Raw genomic sequence first — 24,174 nt, forward strand, 5'->3', positions numbered from 1 at the left:
TCTCTCCCCTCGCCACCCTTCACCAGCCCTAGAATGGGTCTCTTTCCCTTCCACCTTCTCCGGCTGTACCACCGGGCTCCTTAGCCCTAACCCAGCACCTCTTTCTTTGTAAGCCTCTCGCCATCTACCGGCCTTGCCAGAATCTTTCCTCCCCCGCCAGGCTCCAGCCTCCCCATCTTCAGCTCAGTCTCCTCCCCCTCGCTCCTCTCCCCTCCCCTCGGCCTCACCCCATTGCCTGCCTGCAACCCAGGGTTTCTTTCCACCCTGGGGGTCCCTGTGCCTCCCGTTCTACCTGCCTTTTCCCTCACCACAGGTTTCGCAGGTACGGGTCCTTCTCTGCCTGGGCATTCTCCCTCCACCGCCATCCTCATCGCTGTCTCTCTTCACATCTCCTCCTCTCCCCATCCTCTCTCCTCTGCTCTCTTCTCCCTGCCCCTTTAAATCTTCCTGGCCCAGCCTCCCCCGTGATGCTGGGATGGAGCAAACATTGATTTGTGCTGGGATGGAATCAGAATTTTGATTTTTTTTTCCTCTCCCAACCATAAGAAGAAAAAATAATAAAAACACCCCCTCTTGATAACCCCCTCTCCCTTCCCATCGAGCTCCCAGCTCTTCTTCCCCATCTCCTTCCAAGGCAGCTTTTTTCCCTACACTATTCTCATCCCCCCTACCACTACCCCCCCCCCCCCTTTCCCACCGCCTGCTCTTCCAGCTGGGGAGAGGGGACTCTTCTGCTGCTCCCCCACCTTCTCTGTGTTGGAGCAGTCTCTCCGGAAGGGGAGGGGGCTAGGCTTGTCTGGGCGAGGTGGGAGTGGAGGTATCCTGCCATGGATGCTGTGCCTGGGAGGCAGCCCGAGCCCCAGCCCACATGGTGAGTAACCTGCCCCCTCCCTTCCGCCTGTCTGCCCATCCCCACCCTCGCCTTTCCCCTGCAGCGTCTCCCCCATACCTAACCTTTCCCCACCAAGCCGTCTGCCCACCTAGCTCCGATCTCTCCCTTATATTTTCGGAACCCTCCCACCCCCACCCCCGCCCCGGGCCTGGGAAGCCAAAGAACCGGGGCAGAAGAGTCCTGACAGCAGCCAGGGAAGAGGGAGGCCTACGACTCTTCTCAGCCCCCTCTCAGCAGGACCCCCCAAAACTGCCGTCCACACTCAATACTTTGGTGTTCTAGGTTGGAGAAGTGGGGCTCCTGCTTGGGGTTGGGACCCCCAAGTCCTGGGAGGGGCCCTCTACAAGAATGGGAGGGTGGGGGAGCCCCTGTGCCTCCAAGGTTTAGGAGATGCTGGAAGACGCTGCCTAAGGGTTGGGGGTTGGGGGGCGGTGCTGATGCCCCGGAGCCACTGGGCCCGGGAGCGGCGGGCAAAGAGGAGGGGCCTCGCTCGCCACTTCCCCCCTCTTTCTCCGCAGCCACTCAGGATGAGGGTCCGGCCCTGCCAGCCCGCGCAGGGGCCCCCCCGCCCGGCCCCGGTCTAACTGCCCCCGCCCCCAGGCCTCGCCCGGCTCGCAGGCCCCCAGCCGGCTCTCCAGCCCCAGGATGCGCTGAGCCGCCGGGGGGCTGTGGCCGCGCCAACTACATGCATGTCCCCCGGGGGCAAGTTCGACTTTGACGACGGGGGCTGCTACGTGGGGGGCTGGGAGGCGGGGCGGGCACATGGCTACGGCGTGTGCACCGGGCCCGGCGCCCAGGGCGAGTACAGCGGCTGCTGGGCGCACGGCTTCGAGTCACTGGGCGTCTTCACGGGGCCCGGCGGACACAGCTACCAGGGCCACTGGCAGCAGGGCAAGCGCGAAGGGCTGGGCGTGGAGCGCAAGAGCCGCTGGACGTACCGCGGCGAGTGGCTGGGCGGGCTGAAGGGGCGCAGCGGCGTGTGGGAGAGCGTGTCCGGCCTGCGCTACGCCGGGCTCTGGAAGGACGGCTTTCAGGACGGCTACGGCACCGAGACCTACTCCGACGGAGGTGCGGGGCCCGGCCCACTACTGTCTGTCTGCCCCTCAGCCTGGCCGGTGTATGCCTTCCCACCCATACGCCCTCCCCCCAGCCTTCCTGCGCTCCTACCCGCCTTCCCCGTCGATGTGCGCCCCCGAGCCCATCTTTCTGCCCTCTCCACCCATCATCACACCCGCCTTCCTCTTGTGTCTGTCCCCTGCCTGCTTTTCCCTGCCCTCACCCTTTCCCGGCTGCCTGTCCCTCACACCCCCATCTGCCAGATCCCTGGCATATTCCTGTCTGCCTGTCCTTTATACCTCTCCTCGCTGCCTGCCCCCCAACACCACCAGCACCACTTCATCATTCAGCTGGCCCCTCCATCTGTATGTCTGTCACATGACTCCGTATCCACCCTGCCCTCCCCAGCCTCAGTCAACCTGTCCCCTCACCTTCTGGACTGTTTCACACCCCCTAACCTGCCTTTCCGTCTCCCCGCGCCCCGTCCACCTGGCCTGCCCAAGTCCACCCATCTCCTGCTACTTGTGTCTTCGCCCTGCTCTGTCACCCCTTCCCACCCAACCTGACCTGCCCCAGCTCCTAGTGCCATTTCCCGACCACCGCAATAACTGTCCCCACCTCTCCCACCCGACACTGAAGCTTCCAGTGGCGCTCGGGCCCTGGGGTGCAGGGAGCACCGAATCCTGACTCTCTCTCCCCCTCCTACCCCGCCCGCAGGCACCTACCAGGGCCAGTGGCAGGCCGGGAAGCGCCACGGCTACGGCGTGCGCCAGAGTGTGCCCTACCACCAGGCGGCGCTGCTGCGCTCGCCCCGCCGCACCTCCCTGGACTCCGGCCACAGCGACCCCCCGACGCCACCCCCGCCCCTCCCCCTGCCGGGCGACGAGGGAGGCAGCCCCGCCTCTGGCTCCCGGGGCGGCTTCGTGCTGGCCGGGCCCGGGGACGCTGACAGCGCGTCCCGAAAGCGCACGCCCGCGGCCGGCGGCTTCTTCCGCCGCTCTCTGCTGCTCAGCGGGCTCCGGGCCGGCGGGCGTCGCAGCTCCCTGGGCAGCAAGCGGGGCTCCCTGCGCAGCGAAGTGAGCAGCGAGGTGGGCAGCACAGGACCCCCAGGCTCCGAGGCCAGCGGGCCCCCCGCCCCAGCGCCGCCCGCCCTCATAGAGGGCTCGGCCACTGAAGTGTACGCCGGCGAATGGCGGGCCGACCGGCGCAGCGGCTATGGCGTGAGCCAGCGCTCCAACGGGCTGCGCTATGAGGGCGAGTGGCTGGGGAACCGACGCCACGGCTACGGGCGCACCACCCGCCCCGACGGCTCCCGCGAGGAGGGCAAGTACAAGCGCAACCGCCTGGTGCACGGGGGCCGCGTGCGTAGCCTCCTGCCGCTGGCTCTTCGGCGGGGCAAAGTCAAAGAGAAGGTGGACAGGGCCGTCGAGGGCGCCCGTCGAGCCGTGAGCGCAGCCCGCCAGCGCCAGGAGATCGCCGCTGCCAGGTGGGCATTCCTGTACTGAGGCCAAAACTGGACTAAGGGGCGAGGGCACCCGGGGGCCAGGGCAGGGAGGCGGTGCCCAGAGGAGGACCAAGACCCGGGCTTTAGGGCCTGGTGGGGAAGAGCAGGCCGAGGGCCAGGCAGTTGTGGCCCTGGGATTTTGGGGTGTTTATATCTGAGGCTACAGGTGAAGGTGGGCGGCTGAGTGAGTGGAGGCATGTAAGACTGTGTCTTTTGTGGGAATGTTATTGTTGTGTGTGGGAGTAGTGATGAGTGCTGCCTTGTGCAGGCCCAGAAGCCTCTGGGAACTCAGACATGTGCCTAGTTGATCTCTTCTTGCAGCCAGGCCTGCCTCCAGGCCTCAGATGGGAAGCAGCAGCCCTAGGAAGACAGGGAGTGTCCTTTTCTAACCACAGCCCAGCCTGCCCACCATCAGAAGGTGATATCATTTCACCTCTTGGCCCTGGGGAGGTCTCATTTGTCAGCTGATCTGTCTACCTCTCAGCCTTGCCTCCTTGACTCCTTTATTCAACTGATGAAAGCTTGAAGGGAGGAGGCCTGCCTGTAAATGAAATTTTCTTTGTATAAATCAGATTACATTTCCATGCACAGAACCTTGCTAGCTAAAGCAGTGCTGTCCAGCTGGAACATAACGTAAGCCAAATACCTAAGTGCAAATCTGTTTGTCGTAAGAAAAGGTAAAAACTGAATTTTAACAAATATTTTTATTTAAAGCCTGAAATCAACATAAAATTATCAATGTGATGTTTGACGTTACTTCTTTCTTCTAAGTCTTTAAAATCTAATATGTGCCTGACACCACATACCACTTCAATTCGGGCTGGCCACATTTCAGTATGTTCAGTATGGCTACATGCTAAACAGCTACATGTGACATGTGACTATAAGAAGCATCGATTTAAAGAAAGCCAAAGATTGCATGTGTGATGAACTGTACATGCCTCTGACTTACCTAACTTACACATTGTGTTTCTATATGTTAAGGGGAAAGGGGGCACAGCTGAGGATTTTATTTAAATTGTCAAAGGATCAGGATATGTCCAGATATGCTTGAGTGAGTTTGTATAATGGGTGACAGTGTGTGTGTATGTGTCTGTTTGCAAGATCGTGTCATATCCAGAGTTGATGTATTTGTAGATAATCTGAGAGTGGGTGGTTAGAGTGCAGGGCCATAAACCAGGAAAGGGAAGGGCGCCAGGGAGTACTTAGGTTAGGAAGGATGCTGGCATGTGCAGGAAAAACTGATCTCAGTATCTAGCTGATAAGCCAGTGGGAGGAGGCTGGTTGGTCTCCCCAGCAACAGGCCTGGCAATCCTAATTGGCTGCCAGCTGCCATGGAAACAACAGGGCCTCAGCAGCAGGTGCCTCTGCCAGGTAGCTTGAGCCTGGCTTGATGCCTCAACACAGACTGGGTCTGTTGCCTAGGTCTTGATCATTCATACCCTCCATACTCAGAAACAGGCCCTAGTTAGGACTCCAGTTTCTTGGCTGCCAGAACTCAATGCAACCCATTGCTGAGATCCCCTGAGCCCCAGGAGAGGGCTCATCACATAAGTCTGAAAGTCCTAAGACAGAAAAACAGGGTTATCAGATCCCATTCCCCACCACCTCCAATCCCCAGCCCCCCGCCGCCCCCAACACACACACACACACACACACACCCCTACCCAAACAAGCTCTAAAGGTCTTTGACCCACCAGCTTTGAGGGGAGGAGGCTGACCCTAACCTGCCAAGTGCCTAAACAAGAAATGAACCTAAGGCTACGGTGGAAACCACCACTGTTCTTCCTACCCTATACTCAGGCTGCCTTTTGTAGGCCAGATAAAACAGGCCTGTGGCAGAGGGAAGCCTGGGTCTTCATGCATTCAAGCCTGTGGCAAATAGCTCTGCCCCTTTGTGCCCCAACTTCAGTGAAGATTAGAGACTACAGAACTGAGTTAATGGTTACAGAAACCTACGAACAGGGTAGGATGAGAGGGAAGACGCCTCAGCTGTCAGAGGGAGAACTGGGAGACAACAGTGAGGGAAGGACTGACGATGCCTCTAGTTTTACTGGACCTGAGGAGCAAGGCAGAATGGGATGGGGGGGTGTGGCGGGAAGACCAAGCGCTTACCCAGAGGCACTCCACAATGGTGAGGAGGCATGCCTGTTAGCAGGGTGAGGGCTCCGTGAGCAGAAATGGGAGGGAGGATCTTTATTCCATTCAGTTCCAGAGCTCAGAAGAAGTAGGGGAGGGACAATGTGGTGACAGAGGCTAAAGAAAAGCAAGATAAGAAATTCTCCTGTCTCGAAGTCTGCAGTGGAACAGGCAGGAGTAAATAAGGGCCAGCAGGGGCCGGGGGAAGGAGGCGAAGTTCCTAGCAAGGAGACGAGGGTGGCCGAGGCCGGGGGTGGAGAAACTGATAGGGTGGATGTCCAGGGAAATGCCCGGGAGCCCACAGAGTGCTGAGTGCCCCAGGGAGCGTGACAAGAGTTGCTAGCAACTGGGGGCCCCAACAGCAAAGAGGACAGGCAGGCGAGCTGGTAGCACCCAGCAGGTGTGACTGCAGAGAGAAGTGCTAAGAGAGTGCAGTCTCATTTGTCACAGGGAACAGGGCAGGAATAAGGTTGAGGGCCAGGCCCTGCAGCTGGGAGGAGGGAAGTGTTACTACAGGCCGTAATAGTGGAAGGGCGTGAGAGGAGCAGGAGGGTGTGAGGAAGTCGGCATAGCCCAGGTCTGCGAGACGGAACCAAAGGCACGCAGCCCTGCTAGACGGGACATGGTTGTGCCCACCAGAGAAAGGGCAGCAACCGGCACTGTGAGCAAGGATGAGGACTCCATGTTGGGATCATGCTTGGGATCATGGGGTGTGGTGAGACATGGGCTTCAGCCATCTGATTTGGGGGCCTGATCTGCTAAGTCCCTGTCCCTGGAACCCAACAGGGCAGCGGATGCCCTTCTCAAGGCTGTGGCGGCCAGCAGCGTCGCGGAGAAGGCTGTGGAGGCAGCACGGATGGCCAAACTGATAGCCCAGGACCTGCAACCCATGTTAGAGGCCCCAGGTGAGAGGGGGTTGCAACTAGGGTGGGTGGATAGGAAAGGACTGGATGACTCGGGAGTTGGGGAATCCCTGCAGGGGGCTGGAGAGTGGGAAAAGCAAGAGTAGGAGGGCTCAAGGGGATGGAGGGTGGGAAGAGACTGGAAATGTATGAAGTAGGGTCATGGTCATAAGGACTAGGGGGTTGGAGCTTTGCCATAAGAGGCAATAAGCCTGGGGAGACCAAAGTCATAGGAGGTGCCAGGTGGGGATGAAGCTGTGGCTTTGGCAGCCCAACACCAGTTGGGTCCCTCTAATCCTCGGTTATCCCTGCCCCAGGCCGCAGACCCAGGCAGGACTCAGAAGGTTCTGACACAGAGCCCTTGGATGAGGACAGCCCTGGGGTGTACGAGAATGGACTGACCCCCTCAGAGGGCTCCCCTGAACTGCCCAGCAGTCCTGCCTCCTCCCGCCAACCCTGGCGACCGCCCACGTGCCGGAACCCACTGCCTCCTGGAGGGGACCGGGGTCCCTTCTCCAGCCCCAAAGCTTGGCCTGAGGAGTGGGGGGGGCCAGGTGAGCAGGCAGAGGAACTAGCTGGCTATGAGGCCGAGGATGAGGCCGGGATGCAGGGGCCAGGGGCCAGAGATGGTTCCCCACTTCTTGGAGGCTGCAGTGACAGTTCTGGAAGTCTTCGAGAGGAGGAGGGGGAAGATGAAGAGCCTCTGCCCCCACTGAGGGGCCTAGGAGGCTCAGAGTCTGAGCCCCTGGCCACGCCAGTCCTGCGGGGCCTGTCCTCCAGGGGTCCTGAAGCCAGGTGTCTGACGGAAGAGCTTGAGGAGCCCGCTGCAACCGAGAGGCCTGCCCAGCCGGTGAGACACCCTCCGTCCCCACTCTGTGCGTCTGAGGCTCAGCTCCTTTCTGGCCCCTCTCCTCAAAGCCTAGCCTCTCATCCTTTCCAGACCTCTGATCCCCTGATGGGCTTTGATTTACACGCAGCTTCCTCTCTGCCTTCCCAGTTCTTGGACCAAATCCCACTTCAAAAAAAGAGAACTTGGAGCTAGAAGAAACCTTTAGAGACCTTCATGTCCAGCTCCCTCATCTGACAGATGGGGGAACTGAGACCTAGAGCCTAAAGTAATTTTCCCCAAGGTTACAAACTAATAATTAACAGTAGGGCCTGAACATCTTTCTCTGTTCTTCCATATCATTTCCAGCTCCCAGTTTCCTACTCCACCCCCACCCCAACCTCCACACTTTCTCTCTTTGGTGCCCAGAAATAAAAAAGGAAAAGCTTGTTCCCTCCCTACCCCGACTCTCCCTCCCTCTCCTGGGAAGAAGGGAAGTAGGAAAGAAGGCAGAAAACCAAGAGGGGTGGAGCTTCCCCAGAGCCCTCCGCTCTGATTGGACACCCGGCTTTCTCCAGTCTCCTAGCAACCACATCCTCTCCCCTTCATCCCTCTCTGCTTTACTGCAGTACCGACTGCTGCTGCCAATGTCTGCTACTAAGGCCAAGGCACCTTCTGCCTGGGCCACGTGATGTGCAGGTGGGCGGGAGGTGGAGGGAGGTGGAGGGAGGAAGGCGGAAGGGCTGTCCCTGACTTGCTGGAGCCAGAGGGAAGGTGCGGCCCTGCTGGGAGAAGAGAGGTGTTTTGTAATCCACAACCGAGGTTGGCAGTCCCCCATACTCTGGCCTCTGAAAGAGGTACCTGGGACTCTATTAACTTTGCCACTTCAGCCAGCACAGGATGAGGAGGATGTAGGAGCTGCTCAGGGGCTGAGCCTGCATTTCCCCCTGTCTCTCTAGGGAGCTGCCAACCCCCTGGTGGTGGGAGCCGTGGCCCTCCTGGACCTCAGCCTGGCGTTCCTGTTCTCCCAGCTCCTCACCTGAGGCTCCTCCTTGGCCTCCTTCTGGCTTCGGTTGCTGCCTCTTGGCACCTCTGGCCTGCCTTTTTCTCTTTTCCTCCTCCTGGTCGTTTTTTCTCCTTTCTTTCTCTCTTTCCTTGCCTTTCTTCTTTGTCTTCTTTGTTTTGTCTCTTGCTTTTTCTTTACCCTCTCCTTTCAGATTCTCTCACTTATTCTAGACCTGTCTCTGTCTTCCTCAGTCCCTACCCACCCCTCCCTTCTCTTTCTCTAGATTGTTTACATATGAAGGGCTTTTCTTGCTCAGAGTTGCTCTCTGAGACATACAAATCTAAGTCAGACCATTGCCCTCTGCCCTCCCGCCTTTTCTTTAGACCTGAACTTTGATGAGGGTGGGGGTTTGGTGTCCTGAGGAGTCTCCCGGAATTGTAATGGAAAGGAGGAAGAAAATGGAGAAGGGGTGACTGAATATTAGGCAAGGTACTGACTGCTACAGCTCCTTGTCCCAAGGGGCCTAGTGTCCCTTGCAGGCCTAGTGGAAAAACTGGAGGAGGTACAGCCCCCGTCTCTGACCCTGGTGGACCCTAGGTCACTCCAAGCACCGAGCTAGACTTATGTCTAACTAGACCCTTCCTGAAGGGGATAAGGGAAAGGAAAAAAAAGACTCCCTACCATCTCCCTCTTTCTTTCCTCCACAGCCAGCCCCTCCTCCAACCCACTGGGTGGCATGCCATGACAAAGCAATGTATAAAGGAAAGAAAATGTCCAGTGCCGCCAAATCCACCCACTGATCTCTCCCACCCTTCTCTCTCCCCTAAAAGTTTATTTGGTTGGTCTGGACTCACTTGTGGCCTTTGATTAAATTTCTACGGGGCCTGAAGAAGACATTTCTACTGCAGAGGGATAGAGGCACTTAGCAAGGACGCCACTCCCCAACTTTGGCAGTTATGGCCAAGGGGAGGCAGTTCTGGGGAACGGAACCAGATAAGAAAACAGGAACTCACAGGGCAGCAGGAGTTTAGCTATCTCAAAGTGGGTTATTTCCCTTCCCCCATCACCTCAGAATCTTGTGAGATGGGAAAAACCACAGAAGGAGGGGATCAAAAAAAGCCAATGCTCACAGCTTTCCAGGCAGGGCAGAGGTGGAGGCCGGACAGGGGTGGAGGTGAGCCCTGTTTGAGGTGGTGGCTGACCCCTGGTACTAGCTTTTTCCCTGGGGGCAGGAAGCCCTAGGAAGAGGGGTCCATAGGGTCCCTGGGGGATCTTTCCTCCCTCCCCTGCATGAGGCAGAGGCAAACTGCCTGCCAACCCCCTCCCTCAAGGAATGGCCTTGCCTGGGAATGCCCACCACACACACCCTCTTCTTTTTTTCTAGTCAAACTCTGTTTACTCCTTGGCCTGCCTTTCTCCTTCCTCCCCTCTCAACCTTTACTTCTGATTTGTATTTCATGGAATTTGGGATTGAAGTTCAATTACAACAGTGCCGACAACACCAAGTCTTGCAGGAAAAAAAAATATAAAGAAATTTAACAAAAAAAAAATATATTAATAAAAAAGTTCAAAAAAGGGGGGGGAATTGTCATGTCCTTTGGGATGCGGTGGCTTCGAATCCCAGCTGAGGCTCTCCGGGCGATGAGAAGCACTGTGCGAGGGGCCTCCCGGGGTACCCCAGTCCTCTTTCGCAGTCTCGCCCACCGTCCCTTCGCGGAGAGACGCTCCTTCCCCTGAAGGCCAAAGCCCGAGGCCAGAGGTCGGGGAACCCAGACAGCGCGGCAGGGCGCTCGGCAGGGGCGGGTCCCGCGATGGGGGCGGGGAGAGGGACGGCCGCGGCCGAGCACCAACCCCCGCGCTGCCCCGTACCAGGAAGTGCTGGGGGGAGAGGAGCGGAGTGAGAAGCAGGTGAGGCTGGCGTTAGGGCCGGCGTCCAGAGGAGGGGGCGAAGGCCGCCTGACACGCGAACGGGGGGAGGAAAGCTGCGGGAGCGCTAAGCCCGGGCCGGGAAAAGGAGGCAATGGCAGAGCTAGGGATGGGGGACCAGGTGGGGCGACGTTGTGGGGGTGGGGAGAGAAATAGGCGGGGCTCCGGCGCATGCGCAGTAGGGAAGGGCGCGGCGTGGGGCTGGGCGCCTGCGCAGTGGGGCATCTCCGTGGGCGCGGAAGGGGAGCGGCGTTGGTAGACCACGTGGAGAAAGGTCGAAATGCACTGTGTTCGTGTAGCTGTGAGAGCCGGACTCAGGAGAACTTGGCACAGAGCAAGCCTGGGAAGAAAGGCCAGGTGCTTAAGGTCAGAGGTCTAAAGCCCTCTAACCCCCAGGATGGTGGTGACTTCTCTGAAGCTTCAAGATCTAATTGAGGAGATTCGTGGGGCCAAGACCCAGGCCCAGGAGCGGGAGGTGATCCAAAAGGAGTGTGCCCATATCCGGGCCTCCTTCCGTGATGGGGACCCTCTGCACAGGCACCGCCAGCTAGCCAAGCTGCTCTACGTCCACATGTTGGGCTACCCCGCCCACTTTGGACAGGTACTGGGCTGGGACTACTCCCTTCTGAGTTTGATGAGGAGAGTTCGTGGGGTCTGGGGCTTGGAAACAAACATAATTTGTGCCCGGTATGTTCATTCTACAATGTTTGCGAGCCTTCACAGCATACACCACAGACCACCAATACAACACCCATTCGTCATCAGCTGGACTGAACCCATCATTCTCTGGCCAGACACCTCTCCTCTCCTCTTCTCTCCTCTTCCTCTCGACTCCTAGTTCCTTGAAGCTACCCAGTAGCTCTCATCTCTTCATGGGATGTGACATCGCACAGGTTAACCTGGTGTTAAGGAAGATGAGAGAAAAGGGGGTGTTAGTGCCTCTGGTTTCATTCCTGCCCCTTCCTGGTCTGCCCCCTTCCCTGTAGATGGAGTGCCTGAAACTGATCGCCTCCCCCCGATTCACAGACAAGCGGGTGGGCTACCTGGGGGCCATGCTTCTACTGGATGAGAGGCAGGATGCCCACCTGCTCATTACCAACAGCATCAAAAAGTGAGAGGGCTCTGGGAAGCACTCAGAATCAGGGAGATGGGAGAGTGGGAAACTGGAAAATTCTAGAGGGCTGCCCGCTGGAGGTACTAGGCAAGACTGGATCTCTCAGTCTTGACCAGCCATCCTCCCAACTCTGCAGTGACCTGAGCCAGGGGATTCCAGCAGTACAAGGCTTGGCCCTGTGTACTCTGAGCTCCATGGGCTCTACAGAAATGTGCCGAGACTTGGCCGCCGAGGTAGAGAAACTGCTCCTACAGCCCAGTCCCTATGTGCGCAAGAAGGTGAGCTGTCAGGGCGCTAGGCACTTGGGAAGGGTCTCATCCTGCAGACCCTGTTCTGCTCTGAGTGCCCGATCTCTGCAGGCTGTTCTGACTGCAGTGCATATGATCCGGAAAGTCCCTGAGCTTGCCAACATCTTCCTCCCACACTGTGCCCAGCTGCTTCATGAACGTCACCATGGTAAGGCCACAGCCCTCCTCAGCTCTGTGGACAAGTTTTAAAAAAAAAAGGTGGGGGGACTAGAAAACACCAGCTCATCAGAGAAGGGCAGTGAGTGCACACAAAGTCACACACACACTTCTGTGCCCCTGCTGCCATTCACTTCCCCTACCCTGACCCCAGGCATCCTGCTGGGCACCATCACGCTGATCACCGAACTCTGTGAACGAAGCCCTGCAGCCCTCAAGCACTGTCGAAAGGTGGGCTGGTGATGGGCATGTCCTCGGCCAGGAAAAGTGGGGAAGTGGGATTGGAACAGGGCCATAGGTTGTGAAATTGGGAAGAACGTCCCAGATAAGGCTGTGCCCTCCCTCCAGATGGTTCCCAAGTTGGTGCAGATCCTCCGGACTCTGGTGACCACAGGATACTCGGCAGAACACAGCATATCTGGAGTCAGTGACCCTTTCCTGCAGGTGGGCCTCCAGTTCCCTGCTATGTGCCTGGAACAGAGAGTTTAGTAGTAAGCCTGTGGCCAGTGGTCATCTTCCCCCCAGACACTGCTCAGTCAGTGTCTTGAGCAGGAGAGTGGCATGTACAGGACTGCCCAGGTGATCTCAGGAGAGTACAGGGAAGGGGATACCTGAAGATCAGAAAATCAAGCTTGGAGACAGCAAAATCCTGTCCCCCAAACCCCAACTCTGCATACTTCTGATCCTCTCCCAGGACCCAAGGGACCAGGGGACAGGAAAGTTTTCTGGAAGCAGGCAGACCTGTCACAATGCTCTTGCAAGGGATTTTTTTCAACCTGTGACTCCTTACCCTCTAAACCCCTTCAACTTTTAACCCATCCTCAGGTCCAGATACTTCGTCTGCTTCGGATTCTGGGCCGGAACCACGAGGAAAACAGTGAGACCATGAATGACCTGCTGGCCCAGGTGGGGGTTGGGAGGGGGCACTGGCTAGGTGCTACTGTGATCCCACAAGACAATCCCTCACAAGACCACTCGTGGTATAACCACATCTAATCCCTAGTCACATACACGTGTCCTCTAGACTGATCTCCACAAGGACAGAGACATGATCTGTGTCAGCATTGTGGCCCTCGGAGCACATAGCAGGGTGGGGGGCTCAGGGAGCTCTGGTTGATGGTTGAGACATGGCAACATGGAGGAACTTCCAGAGACCTAAGGGACAGGCAGAGCCCCATATAAATGCACCTTCTCTCCATCCACTCAGGTGGCCACCAACACAGACACCAGCAGAAATGCAGGTAACGCAGTCTTGTTTGAGACGGTGCTCACCATCATGGACATCCACTCTGCTGCTGGCCTTCGGGTATCACCCACATGCCTCTCCTACTGCCCCCACCAACCCCATCCAGAGTGGCCCTGTACCCTGGTCTCACCCTGTGTTGTGCTGTACACTGCCCACAGCTGCATGAACAGGTAGCTCCTGCCCTGACTTCCCCAATGTCTGTTTCCCACAGGTTCTAGCTGTCAACATTCTTGGCCGTTTCCTGCTCAACAATGACAAGAACATTAGGTAACAGTCCCAGGTGTTTGGCTGGGCTGTGCCACTGAGCCCCAGGCCCTCTGCGCTCCTTCCAGGGTCTCCTGATCCATCTGCCAGGGCAGGACAAGGCAGGGAGGGCCAATGGCTGTGGATGATAGTGCCTCTCCGCTCTGCCAGGTACGTGGCACTGACATCGTTGCTGCGACTGGTGCAGTCTGATCACAGTGCTGTGCAGCGGCACCGGCCCACTGTGGTAGAATGTCTGCAGGAATCTGATGCCTCCCTCAGCCGGTGAGTGCCACAGAAGAACACGAGGGCAGGGCAGAGCGTCCGGCACCTGGTGGCCAAGACCCAGACCAGCTTGGGGCAGCTGGAGTGTAGAGACAGGAGACAGGCATCTGGGGAAGGGAAGGGCTAGAACTGGGCCACCTCGCACACAAACAATTCTCCTGCCAGGCGGGCCCTGGAACTGAGCCTGGCTCTGGTGAACAGCTCCAACGTGCGGGCCATGATGAAAGAGCTGCAGGCCTTTCTGGAGACCTGTGCCCCCGAGCTCCGGGCAGACTGTGCCTCAGGCATCCTGCTGGCTGCAGAGAGGTGAGGTGACAGGTGCCTCAGAGACACGGAGGATGGAATCCAGGGAGGGCAGCACCAGGACTATGAGCCAAATGTCTCCTAGGTTTGCCCCAAACAAGCGCTGGCACATAGATACCATCTTGCACGTGCTGACAATGGTGAGGTGGGGCTGGGCTGAGAGCTGGGCAGGAGAGGGTTGGGGTCATCCACGCACTAGCCACATTCACTCCTTTCAGGCAGGCACCCATGTACGAGATGACGCGGTGGCCAACCTGACACAGCTGATTGGAGGCGCCCAGGAGCTGCATGCCTACTCTGTGTGCCGCCTCTACAGTGCCCTGGCAGAGGACATCTCCCAAGTACTGTTCCCATCACCTTCCCAGACCACTGCACCCTATACCAGGTTCCCAGCTCTCGAAGTCAGTTCTTTGGTGGGAGACACTCAAAGACAGAGGCCCGTCTCAAAGTTAGAGCACCTGGACTTCTGTCCTGCCTCTAGCACCTACTGGCAGTGTAACCACAGATGACTGACTGCACTTGAAATTCAGTGTACTCAGCTTTTTGCCCTGTCTGCCTCCCAAGCTCTGTTAGTATCAAATTAGATACAAAGCTCTTCTTGCTATGTTGGGTTTTACTATTGCCTTGAATGCTGAGTGAGTTAGTAGGGGCCAGCCAGCATCTGTAGCCCCCTTTTCATATTAGTGAATGGGGTGGGCAGAAACCATCACCTCCTGGCTCCAAGGGAAGGCCTTGCTCACTGTTCTATCCATGTAGTTCTGGCGCTTGGCCACCAGAGGGCAGAGGAAGCCCAGGAGACAGGGCTGAGCCAGGTCAACAACTGACCTGTCTGATCCCCAGCCCAGGTCCTCCTCTTTCCTTCTAAGCCCCAGGGTCTCTGCACAGCCTGAAGGCACGTTGCTAGGAGCCTGGAAGAGAAGAGGGGACCCAGATCTGGCCCATCCTCCTCTTACGTGTTTCTTACTCCACATAGCAACCACTGGTCCAAGTGGCAGCCTGGTGCATCGGAGAATATGGGGACCTCCTACTGGAGGGGAGCTGTGAAGAAACTGAACCCCTTCAGGTGAGACCTACATTAGGGTTCAGGGGAGGTCAGGCTGGCTCCACATTCACCACTTGTATTCCCCCCTGCAGGTGGGAGAGGAGGAGGTGTTGGGACTGCTGGAAAAGGTGCTCCAGTCCCATATGTCCCTGCCAGCCACCCGAGGATACGCCCTCACAGCCCTCATGAAGCTCAGCACCCGGTTTCATGGGGACAACAAGTAAGAAAGGTTCCCCATCTCTCCAAGACCCTTCTTTGGTGCCTTCAGTGAGAGCTGTCTCTTCACTGTGCCCACCAGTCTCTTTCTCTCCGGGCACACACCCAGTCCCGCTAATCCTTAGGTTCTTCCTGTCTGCCAAGTATCATGGGCCTCTCTGCTCTGGGGGGCCTCTCCCTTCCCTGCTGAGTCCTGGAGTAAAAGGGCAAGGCAGGCTGCCATTCCAAATCACTAAGTGCCCTGTGGCCCAGCCGCATCCGCCAGGTGGTGTCCATCTACGGGAGCTGCCTGGACGTGGAGCTACAGCAGCGGGCCGTGGAGTATAACACACTGTTCCGGAAGTATGACCACATGAGGTAAGATGCGCACAGCTACCATCCAGACCCCTGTCCGCTCCCCAGGGCCTGCTCCATAACGCCCCTCTCCGGGTATAATGGCCTCGTTCTTATCCAGTCAGAACCTCCCACCCACAGTTCATTGAAACTGAGTTGGCTTCCATGCCGCTTTGCTCCTCTGAACACCAGCAACAGTGTGCCATCCCAGGAAATCAGAGGCCACTGTGGCCCCCCATGTGCCTGGGACCCTTGGCTCACCCTGCCAAACACACATGCCTCTTGTGAAAAATCCAGGGTCACCTCAGCGGCCTACACACATTCCATTCCCTCAGGGCTGCTATCCTAGAAAAGATGCCTCTTGTGGAACGGGGTGACCCTCAGGTTGATGAGGAAACAAAGGAAAGCAAAGAAGCAGCCCCACTTTCTGAAGTAGCCCCTATCCCCGCAGAGCCCCAGGTGAGGAGGCTGGGTGCCCAGGGGTGAAGACGACTTGGTCAGACTTTCACTCTCAGCCCTGACATTTCTGTTCTTTTCCCCAGGCCTCAAATCTCTTGGACCTGTTAGATCTTCTGGATGGCACTTCTGGGGAGACCCAGCATGTGCCACCTCTGATCCCTTCCCCAGGTGATGCCTTGGCACACCTCCTTGATCTTTCCTGTGCACCTCCACCCCCAGGTAGGCCTCACAAAGGGCGGGAGTACACCATGGTAGATGAGCTATTTCTTCTTAGTCAAAAACACAGGCTTCAGATACATTCGAACTTGCTTCCTGCCCTATCACTTCCCATCTTGGTAGGCTCAGTGGATCTTCCAGTTCCCGCCTCAGCACGCTTGGGTGCTTGCCCCGATTCAGACATCTTAACCTGGGCCTGCAGAGCCCTACCTCCTCCCAGTCTCCCACACTTGCCCACCAGGCCTTCCATTGGCCCCTTACAGCTCCTCTACCTCAATTCCTAGGCAATTTATGTTCTTTTTGCATAGAATGTTCTATGTACATTCTATGCAAAAAGAATGTACATAGAACATTCTATGCACATCAAACAACCAGTTTATTCTCACTCCTCAGGCCTCAGCTAAAATGTCAGATACCGGGGCCTCCCTCCCTGGTGGTGCAGGGTTTATTAAAGTCACAGCACTGTCAAGCTACCACAGCCATGAGTTCAATCCCTGGCCAGGGAGCTGACCCACATGCGCAGCAGACCTCTCCCTTCAGCAATGTCTTTTCAGTAGATCTGCCTATTTTGCTCCTCACTCTGGTGAGTCCTCTTGACCCCCATACCTCTGGCCTATACCCCAGATCTTTTATGCATAAAGAAATAATATTTTTTTTTTTTAAATCAGGTGCCTTTCCCTACCATTCCTATTTTTCCTCCAAATTACTCTGGCATAGTTTTTTTCGTAGCACCAACTACTCTGAGAATCATGCTTGTTTTCTTGTCTCTTCTCTTCCCCTACAAGACTTAAGCTTCAGTGAGGGTTTCGTCTTGTTCATTTTGCCACTACCATTTCAAGCAGTGCCCTGTACCCAGTGGGGGCTCACTTCATTTTTATCTCATAACTAAATGAAAGAACTCATCTTCAGCCTATATACTGACCTACTTCTCTCTTCCCACTCTAGCTCCCATCCCCAGTCTCAAAGTATTTGAGCGCGAAGGACTACAGCTGAATCTGTCTTTTGTGCGACCCCCTGGGACCCCTGACTTGCTCTTAATCACAATCACTGCTACCAATGCCTCAGGGGATGATGTCACCCACTTCATCTGCCAGGCTGCTGTACCCAAGGTTTGTAGAAGACCAGGATTCAAAGATGGCCTGGACACTTCCAGGAGAAGCAGCCACTAAGTACAGGAGATGGATGGAAATAGGCGAGGGCAGAGAAGCACTGAAAGAGTGACGCGCGGCGGCATGGAGGGGCTGCCTGAGCCCAGCTAGTGCCTGACTGCTCTGACCAACCTCCTCTATTCAGGGTTTACAGCTGCAGCTACAGGCCCCCAGTGGGGACACAGTTGCAGCTCAGAGTGGCCTTCCCATCACCCAGCTCCTCAGAATCCTCAACCCTAACAAGGTGAGCTTTGGGAGCCCACTGTGCATGAAGACCCAGGGCCAGGGAAGTCAGGGGTGCTAACTCTGGTCTCTGCTTTCCAATTCCTAGGCCCCCTTGCGGCTCAAGCTACGCCTCACTTACAACCACTTTGGCCAGTCCGTGCAGGAGATCTTTGAGGTGAACAACTTGCCTGTGGAGACCTGGCAGTAACCCCATCTGTATTCGCAGCCTGAAATCCTCCCCATCCCAAACCCTGGGGGCCCTAGCACGGGCCCACACCCCGGGGCTACCAGCAGGTGGCACTCTGGTACTGTGGATGCCACTGTAGAAACTCAGGGCCTGCCCGCAGCCCCAATAACGAAAACCCAATAAACCCTGAGGGGAAAGGCCGAATTTGGATATATTTGAGGGAGAGAAGTCTGAGTAACAGCAGGGGGGTGCGGTCTTACAGAGGAAGTGCATATCCTGAGCAGCAGGCACCTAGTCCAACAAAGGAGGGTTTTCTTTCTACCCCTCTCCAGGTTGGGGGAAAGCACACTACTGGCCCCTAAACTTTCACAAAAGGCACTTCTCCCTCTGGGACAAAGCAGGGCGCTTTGGCCAAATCAAACCAGAATTTCTAGGTCTCTAACAGGGATTCCCACCTATTTCCCCAGCCTGCTGCTATTCCCTACAGCCCAAGGCAGGGAAATCCCTGCTGCCTCCCCTCATCTCTAACTCAGCTGTAAGGCGGTTTAGGAGCCTCTGGCAGAATCAATGGCATCGACCAAGGGAGGGGGGGTGGCAAGGGATTTTCCTGTGCTTAACTACTGATCACGGCTAAGTGGAAATCCTATAAACACGAGCGGAAATCAATGGAGGCTGCTTAGCGGCCAGGGGAGAGGGGCGGCCCACAGATTGCATCTGACGGATGAGGGAGAGGAGGCAGCCAGGGAGGGCTCAACGAAGGATAGCTGAGGGTAGGTAAAGGAACAGGCAGAGCTGGAGAAGGAGTCACTGTGGGAAGGGAATCTGTGGAAGAGGCATAGCCCCCGGAATGAATCCCCTTAAACCCAGAGCTCTCTGCATCCAAGGAAGTGACACCCTAGTCCAGGCTATAGTCAGGATGCTTGGTACCCTAAGGCTTCTTCGCTCTGGAACTGTACACTTCTAGCAGACGCTGATAGTGCTGGGGCCGGAAGCGCTGGAGGTACATAATCAGCTTGGCAGGTGCCTTCTCCTGTGCTGGCACACCTGCAGGCAGAAAGAGAACAAGACAGAGCTCCACATGCTTTGCCTCTGCTGCCCGCCCACCCAGTCAGGACCCCAGAGTTGTTTCTGCTGCAGCACTGGGTTCTGAGTGCCGTCCAACCAGTGTCCATGTCCCACCAGCCCGCTTCCTTATTGGCCTTGAATGTGGGCCTGAAAAGGCCCTTCAGGCAGGAGTGGAGCCAGAAAGCCTGGCATGAGCCTTTCCTCCAGCAAGAGAAATGGTGGGGAAGTGCTGGGACTCCATGAAGATAGAGGGTGCTTCAGTAGTGACTTATTTCACTTAACTGCTCATGTTCCCCAAGCAAGATTAAAGCCCAAAGCCTAGCCAGGCCAGAGCTCATTAGCTTGGTAATGAAGTACATGCAGAGCCACACACAGAGATACCAGAGGATGCACGACAGAAGCAGCTACCACCATGAAATGGGATTCACACAGAATTCTCACCTCTTTGGTGGGGCACTATGTGTTGTCTTACTGTTAGGACTGGCAGCATGCTGGGCATAGAGCAGGGATCTGGGCATCTGTTTGCTGAGAGAGGAGCAGCATTCCAGGGCTGTAAAACCCCAGGGGATGCCCAACCCCATTCTTACATGTATGAACTGTCTGCAAGTGAGCTAAGCCTAGGAATAGGAAAATCTACCAATGCTTGCTCCACTGTCACATAAACACCACATTAATGCCTCCATTGAAAGCTAACAGAATAAATGAGGATCTAGGTGGTTATAAAAACAGGACTAACAGTGGAGAAAAGGAAGGACTGAAACAAAGAACTGACAAACAGAACTGAAGGAGACATGGCGTGGCTATAGATAGAACTAAAAGAATGACTTGTATAGAAGTCACTGTTATTTGGAAGACTTACGGATTAAATCCAGCTTAAACGGAAAGTATGAGAGGGGGGACTAAGTTTGACACACCCTAAGTAAGCCCGGTCCTCTAGAAAATTGCTCAAAGCATTGCAGAGACCCTCCCCCACTAACAGGGCCCAGTGGGTACATTCTGAAGAGGAAGGGGGAGGAAAGCAAAGAAGGGCTTGTCCTCCCTCACCAAGCATGCCGCTGAGCCTGTGGATCTTCTCTAAGGCGGCTGGCACTTCAGCCTCCCTGTGCACCAGGGCCTCCACCTCACCCACAGCGTAGCCAAAGTCGGCTGTATCCACGTCCACCTTGAGCGCTGGCTCCTCTTCATCAGCTCCAGGCAGCACCAACTTCCAGGCACTGCGCTTGGTCACAAAACTAGCTACTTCCTGCAGCCCCAGTGGACCCAGTACATCAGCCACACCTCCAGCTCCTAGGATCTCAGTCCCCAGCACCTCACAGAGCTGGGACACAATGGCAGGTTCTGCTGTGACTTCCACATACTCAGTGTGGGATCCCAAGGAACCCCCTGCTCCAGGACATTTGAACTCCCAACCACTGCCCTCTCGCTGTCGCAGCCAGTGGTCAGCCCGCATGAGGCTCAGTTCAGGGGTATCATAGTAGATGTCTCGGAAAGTGATCCGGTGTTCCAGGATGCCTCCCAACTCCTGCAGCCGTTCTTCCGTGTCAGGCCCCGGAACAAACTTTCGCTCCACCTCAATCATGCCCTGGGCCATGCTACCTGCAATTGCTGAGCTCTCAAGGGTGTCAACCTCGCGCAGGCCCCTGAAAGAACTTAGGAGTCACGGACACTGTCCATGAGTTCTCGGGGTGGGTTTGCAACCCCGTCTCTCTGCCTCTGCCCTGTCTCTGATGTACTACGGCTCTGCAGCAGAGACAGGACTCCAGTTAAATGCTACCACTGGTGTTCTCAATCCAGGACAGCCATGAACAGGGTGTTTCTTAAGCCAAGCCCCTCTACAGCTTGCTAGCCTGGGACGACCCCACCCGACCCCGCCCCGCCAGGCCACGCACCGGCCAGCGGAGCCGCGGGTCTCACCTCCAAGCCCGGGGATCTCTCGCGGGACCTGGCGATGGGGGAAGGGGGCTCACGCCACGCCCGCGAGGAATGCCGGGAGCAGTTCTCGGGTCCGGCCTCGACCCGACTCTGCGTAGCGGCCGGCCCCAACACCAGCGGCCATGTTAGGCCCGATGTGGCGCTGCCGAGGGCAGACTGGGAATGAAAGGCCTGGCTAGGTTATAGAGGCCAGGAGGGAAGCCATCACGCGGCGCTCTGCTTCTCGCCCCCAACCCTTCGCGCTTTCCGGAGGTCGGCCCGGGTCTCAGGCCTCAGGCTGAGCCCGGCACCCTGGGGCCTGGTGCATGATGGGAGATGTAGTTCCTAAGGGAGACTTTCCTTTCTCGCCCATCCGTCGCTATGGTGACAGGAAAGCCGCGATTCGTGCCAGAGGGACTCTACCTTAAAGTTGAGCTGAGGCAGTGGAGAGATCTGGGCGGAGCAAATGAAACCCCGTCCCTACTCCAGCACCCTCACTGCGTAGGCAGATGGACCTGGAATACACTTAAACACTGTCCAGGAAGCTTTTTATTGACTATGGAGGCCTACTAAATGCAGCCCCGTGGCAGTAGGCTGAGAAAAAGGATAACAGACTACTTTACTGTGAGTTTCAGAGGGGTTAATACTTACCTTGGCATGGATATTCAGGGAAAGGGTAGGTGGGAAATAGTCTGTGGGAGAAGGAAGTAATATTCCGGATGGGAGCTAAAGGAGATTTCAACATTTGGAGACCTGGATAGGAACAGAAACAGTGAGCAAAGACCCAGAAGCTGAAGACCACTTGGTCATTCTGCAATGAGGAAAGGCTAGAAATACAGTTGAAGAGCCAGTTGGAAAAGACCTACCTTCAGTGCCTGACCAAGGAAGGAGGTGGTTACTGAATTTCCCATGACCCCTGAGTAGGCTTTATCAGATCTCTGAAACAGTCACTGAGGGTATGTCCAAATAAATCCATATTGAGTTGAAATTATCACAGGACACCTAGGTAAACTGCTCACTACCCAATGCCCAGCAATACGAGAGTATCCCACTGCAGTTTCTACTAAATATGTATTGTTTTCACACCCATAAAGTCGAACAACCTTGGGTTGAACCACCTAAGGTGAGAACCAAACCCCTGTGAAGGATGATGAAGGGGTGGTCCTTTGACTACAGTGGGAGATAAAATAGAGAAAGATCCTTGTCTTTATCCCAGCTGAAGACTATGGTTATCTGGAGGCAGCAAACTGTATCCAGTCTTCCCTGTGATGTATCTTACTGAGGAGCAGTGAGTTGCCAACTCCTGGACTCCCTCCAATGGTGGGTAGCAGTGCCAGGTTCTTTCCTAACTCCTGTCCTCTCCCCAGTATGTTTCTGGAAACCTATCCCATGGCAAGTACTGTGGGGAGAACACGGGCTTACATACGTGACATATTTTTTTTCCCTAAAGATACATTTTTATTTATTTATGCATACAAGAACTGGGGTGTAGGCCAGAAGTGGGGGTGGGAAGAGGGATTGAGAGGATTCACCAGAGACAGAGTGGGGAACAGAACAGGCAGGTCTACTGAAATACACTGCTGGGGGGAGCAGTGGGAGAGACAGGAGAGAACTGCAGTGTCGTGTATTAGCTCCCTGGCTGGAGATCGAACTTACGTTGCAGTGGCAATAGGTGTGATAGCGCTGAGACTTAACTCCTGCACCACTAGGTAGGCTCTGCACATGGCATCATGAACTTGGATGCATTTCTGTCCTCACCCCATGACAAATTCCAATGAGCTGGCAGGGATGGGACCCCCGCCCTTAACTCCTCTCGCTGGCACTGGCTGGCCTTTGCTTTTCAGTTTTGTTCCCCAGGGATAGATGATGTAATCGCTTCCTTGAGTTATTAGGTCCAGTTCTGTGGGGTGGAGGCAGCGGCATAATGGAAAGAACAGACTCCAGAGCCAGATGGACCTAGGGTTGACTCCCAGCTTCACTTTCAATGTGTTTGGCCTTAGGAAGCTACTTCACCTCCCTTAAACCGGTCTTCTTATTGGTAAAAAGTAGATTGCTTCAGTTATGTGCAATGATTCAACAACATAATACACACTCAAAATGTTAAAGTGGTAGTTTCTACTTTTCTTCCTGGGTTTTCTTTTTTTCTTTTTTGAGAAGCAGACTATAGCAGCTTGTGCAGACCCTGGAATCAGATCATCTAAATTTGAATTCTGGTGTTGCCATTAATTGGCCGTGTGACCTTGGGCCAGTTATTTAACTTGTTAGTGCCCTGGTTTCCTAAACTGCTGTGAGGATTAAAATATATATATATCTTAGAACTGTCCCTTAGTATCCAGTAAATCTTAGCAATTTAAAAAAAGATTTATTTACCTATGCATACAAGAGCTGGGATGTAGTCCACAGGTGAGGGTTATGTAGGGGGGAGAGTGAGGTGACAGGTTTCAATGAGACACAATGGGGAGAACAGGCAGATAGACTGAAATACACTGCTGAGGGGAGCAGCAGGTGGGACCGGAGGTCTGCTGTGCCATGTGGGTCAGCTCCGTGGCAGAAGATGGAAGTCATGCCGGCACTGACTGCACTATGACTAGCTTCATAGTGTTGTTCCACTAGGGAGGCCCGGCAATTGTTTCAGAATATAGGAAAGCGTGTGACCTAATCACTGAAGATGAGGACAAGGATCAAGAACTTTCTCCTCCCCCCACCCAACTCTGGGGACTATGTGACCCTATGCAGGAGACACAGCTCTCAGAGACTTCAGAGTAATTGCCGTGGAGAAGAAGATCCTTGCACCCAATTAGAAAAGAGAACTCATAGGGCAGGAATGAGGGAGTAAAAAAGAGAGCTAAGCCTCGGGCAGCTCTGGGAAGCTGGTAGAAGCCAGGGCATGCTCTAGCGCTGATTTAAAACAAAAACAAAACACATGTAAGGTTTCTGTAGGCAGGAAGAAAAGACCGGAAAGAGTTTAAAGAAGACTGCTCTCTTTGCTGACACCAGGTTGGACCTGGAGCCACAGTGGAGTAGATGGCTGGTTCCCTGGCCAGTCAGCCCGCGGGTCTGTTTCTGCTCGTGGTCCAGAAAAGACGCCTGGCTGACCCGGCGCCCTCCCGCGGGGGCAGGAGCGGGAGTGGACGGACTACAACTCCCAGCATACACCGCGGCGGGCGGGCCGCTGCACCTGCTCAGTGGGGCCGCCCCGGGCGCCTGGGTATTGATTATTCCATTGTGTGGGACGCCTCGGCTCCAGCCAGTGAATGAGGCGGAGGAGTGAGGGCGAGGAGGAGGAGGAGGAGGAGGAGGAGGAGGAGGAGGAGGATTAGGAGGAGGAGGAAGAGGAGGAGGAGGAGGACCTCCCCGGGCAGGGCAAGCTAAAACCCCCTCATGAAGCCGGGAAAACACTTCAGCCGCAGCCAAATAGCATTGATTATTTTCCTTCACTTCCCTCACCGCCGTGAATTTATTTATT

General features: G+C 55.7%; 3 protein-coding genes across 12 annotated transcripts; 2 read left to right on the forward strand and 1 right to left on the reverse strand.

Annotated features, from left to right (window-relative positions):
• The first annotated feature begins 234 nt into the window (after nucleotides 1-234).
• JPH4 (junctophilin 4) lies at nucleotides 235-9,443 on the forward strand. Of its 4 annotated transcripts, none has more exons than XM_004694625.2 (6): nucleotides 235-871; nucleotides 1,411-1,960; nucleotides 2,666-3,434; nucleotides 6,378-6,496; nucleotides 6,811-7,343; nucleotides 8,279-9,443. In XM_004694625.2, exons 2-6 carry the CDS (start codon nucleotides 1,582-1,584, stop codon nucleotides 8,360-8,362), a joined length of 1,884 nt encoding a protein of 627 aa, XP_004694682.1. In that variant the 5' UTR covers nucleotides 235-871; nucleotides 1,411-1,581; the 3' UTR covers nucleotides 8,363-9,443. The 4 variants fall into 4 exon arrangements, with proteins under 4 accessions (XP_004694682.1, XP_012589517.1, XP_012589519.1 ...); XM_012734063.1 differs by having other exon boundaries at nucleotides 7,141-7,343; XM_012734065.1 differs by having other exon boundaries at nucleotides 7,252-7,343.
• A 98-nt stretch (nucleotides 9,444-9,541) lies between these two features.
• On the forward strand, nucleotides 9,542-18,649 carry AP1G2 (adaptor-related protein complex 1, gamma 2 subunit). 6 transcript variants are annotated; one of them, XM_012734059.1, is made up of 21 exons: nucleotides 9,542-10,852; nucleotides 11,238-11,362; nucleotides 11,502-11,643; nucleotides 11,725-11,821; nucleotides 11,984-12,060; nucleotides 12,178-12,273; nucleotides 12,655-12,735; nucleotides 13,037-13,135; nucleotides 13,287-13,342; nucleotides 13,490-13,603; nucleotides 13,769-13,909; nucleotides 13,992-14,046; nucleotides 14,125-14,247; nucleotides 14,880-14,969; nucleotides 15,041-15,168; nucleotides 15,417-15,521; nucleotides 15,833-15,956; nucleotides 16,040-16,175; nucleotides 17,118-17,281; nucleotides 17,466-17,564; nucleotides 17,652-18,649. In XM_012734059.1, the coding sequence occupies exons 1-21, from the start codon at nucleotides 10,649-10,651 to the stop codon at nucleotides 17,751-17,753; spliced, it is 2,358 nt and encodes a 785-aa protein (XP_012589513.1). In that variant the 5' UTR covers nucleotides 9,542-10,648; the 3' UTR covers nucleotides 17,754-18,649. The 6 variants fall into 6 exon arrangements, with proteins under 6 accessions (XP_012589513.1, XP_012589512.1, XP_012589511.1 ...); XM_012734058.1 differs by having other exon boundaries at nucleotides 13,992-14,247; XM_012734057.1 differs by having other exon boundaries at nucleotides 11,502-11,821; nucleotides 13,992-14,247.
• Nucleotides 10,848-20,704, reverse strand: THTPA (thiamine triphosphatase). 2 transcript variants are annotated; one of them, XM_012734067.1, is made up of 3 exons: nucleotides 19,842-20,704; nucleotides 18,660-18,776; nucleotides 10,848-11,150 (listed from the first exon to the last, which is right to left on the reverse strand). In XM_012734067.1, exons 1-2 carry the CDS (start codon nucleotides 20,386-20,388, stop codon nucleotides 18,661-18,663), a joined length of 663 nt encoding a protein of 220 aa, XP_012589521.1. In that variant the 5' UTR covers nucleotides 20,389-20,704; the 3' UTR covers nucleotides 10,848-11,150; nucleotide 18,660. The 2 variants fall into 2 exon arrangements, with proteins under 2 accessions (XP_012589521.1, XP_012589522.1); XM_012734068.1 differs by lacking the exon at nucleotides 10,848-11,150 and adding an exon at nucleotides 12,228-12,300.
• Between the last annotated feature and the right edge of the window lie 3,470 nt (nucleotides 20,705-24,174).

The sequence above is a fragment of the Condylura cristata genome, unplaced genomic scaffold, assembly GCF_000260355.1.
Source record: "Condylura cristata isolate star-nosed mole 26May11 unplaced genomic scaffold, ConCri1.0 scaffold00045, whole genome shotgun sequence".
NCBI classification, from domain to species: domain Eukaryota; kingdom Metazoa; phylum Chordata; class Mammalia; order Eulipotyphla; family Talpidae; genus Condylura; species Condylura cristata.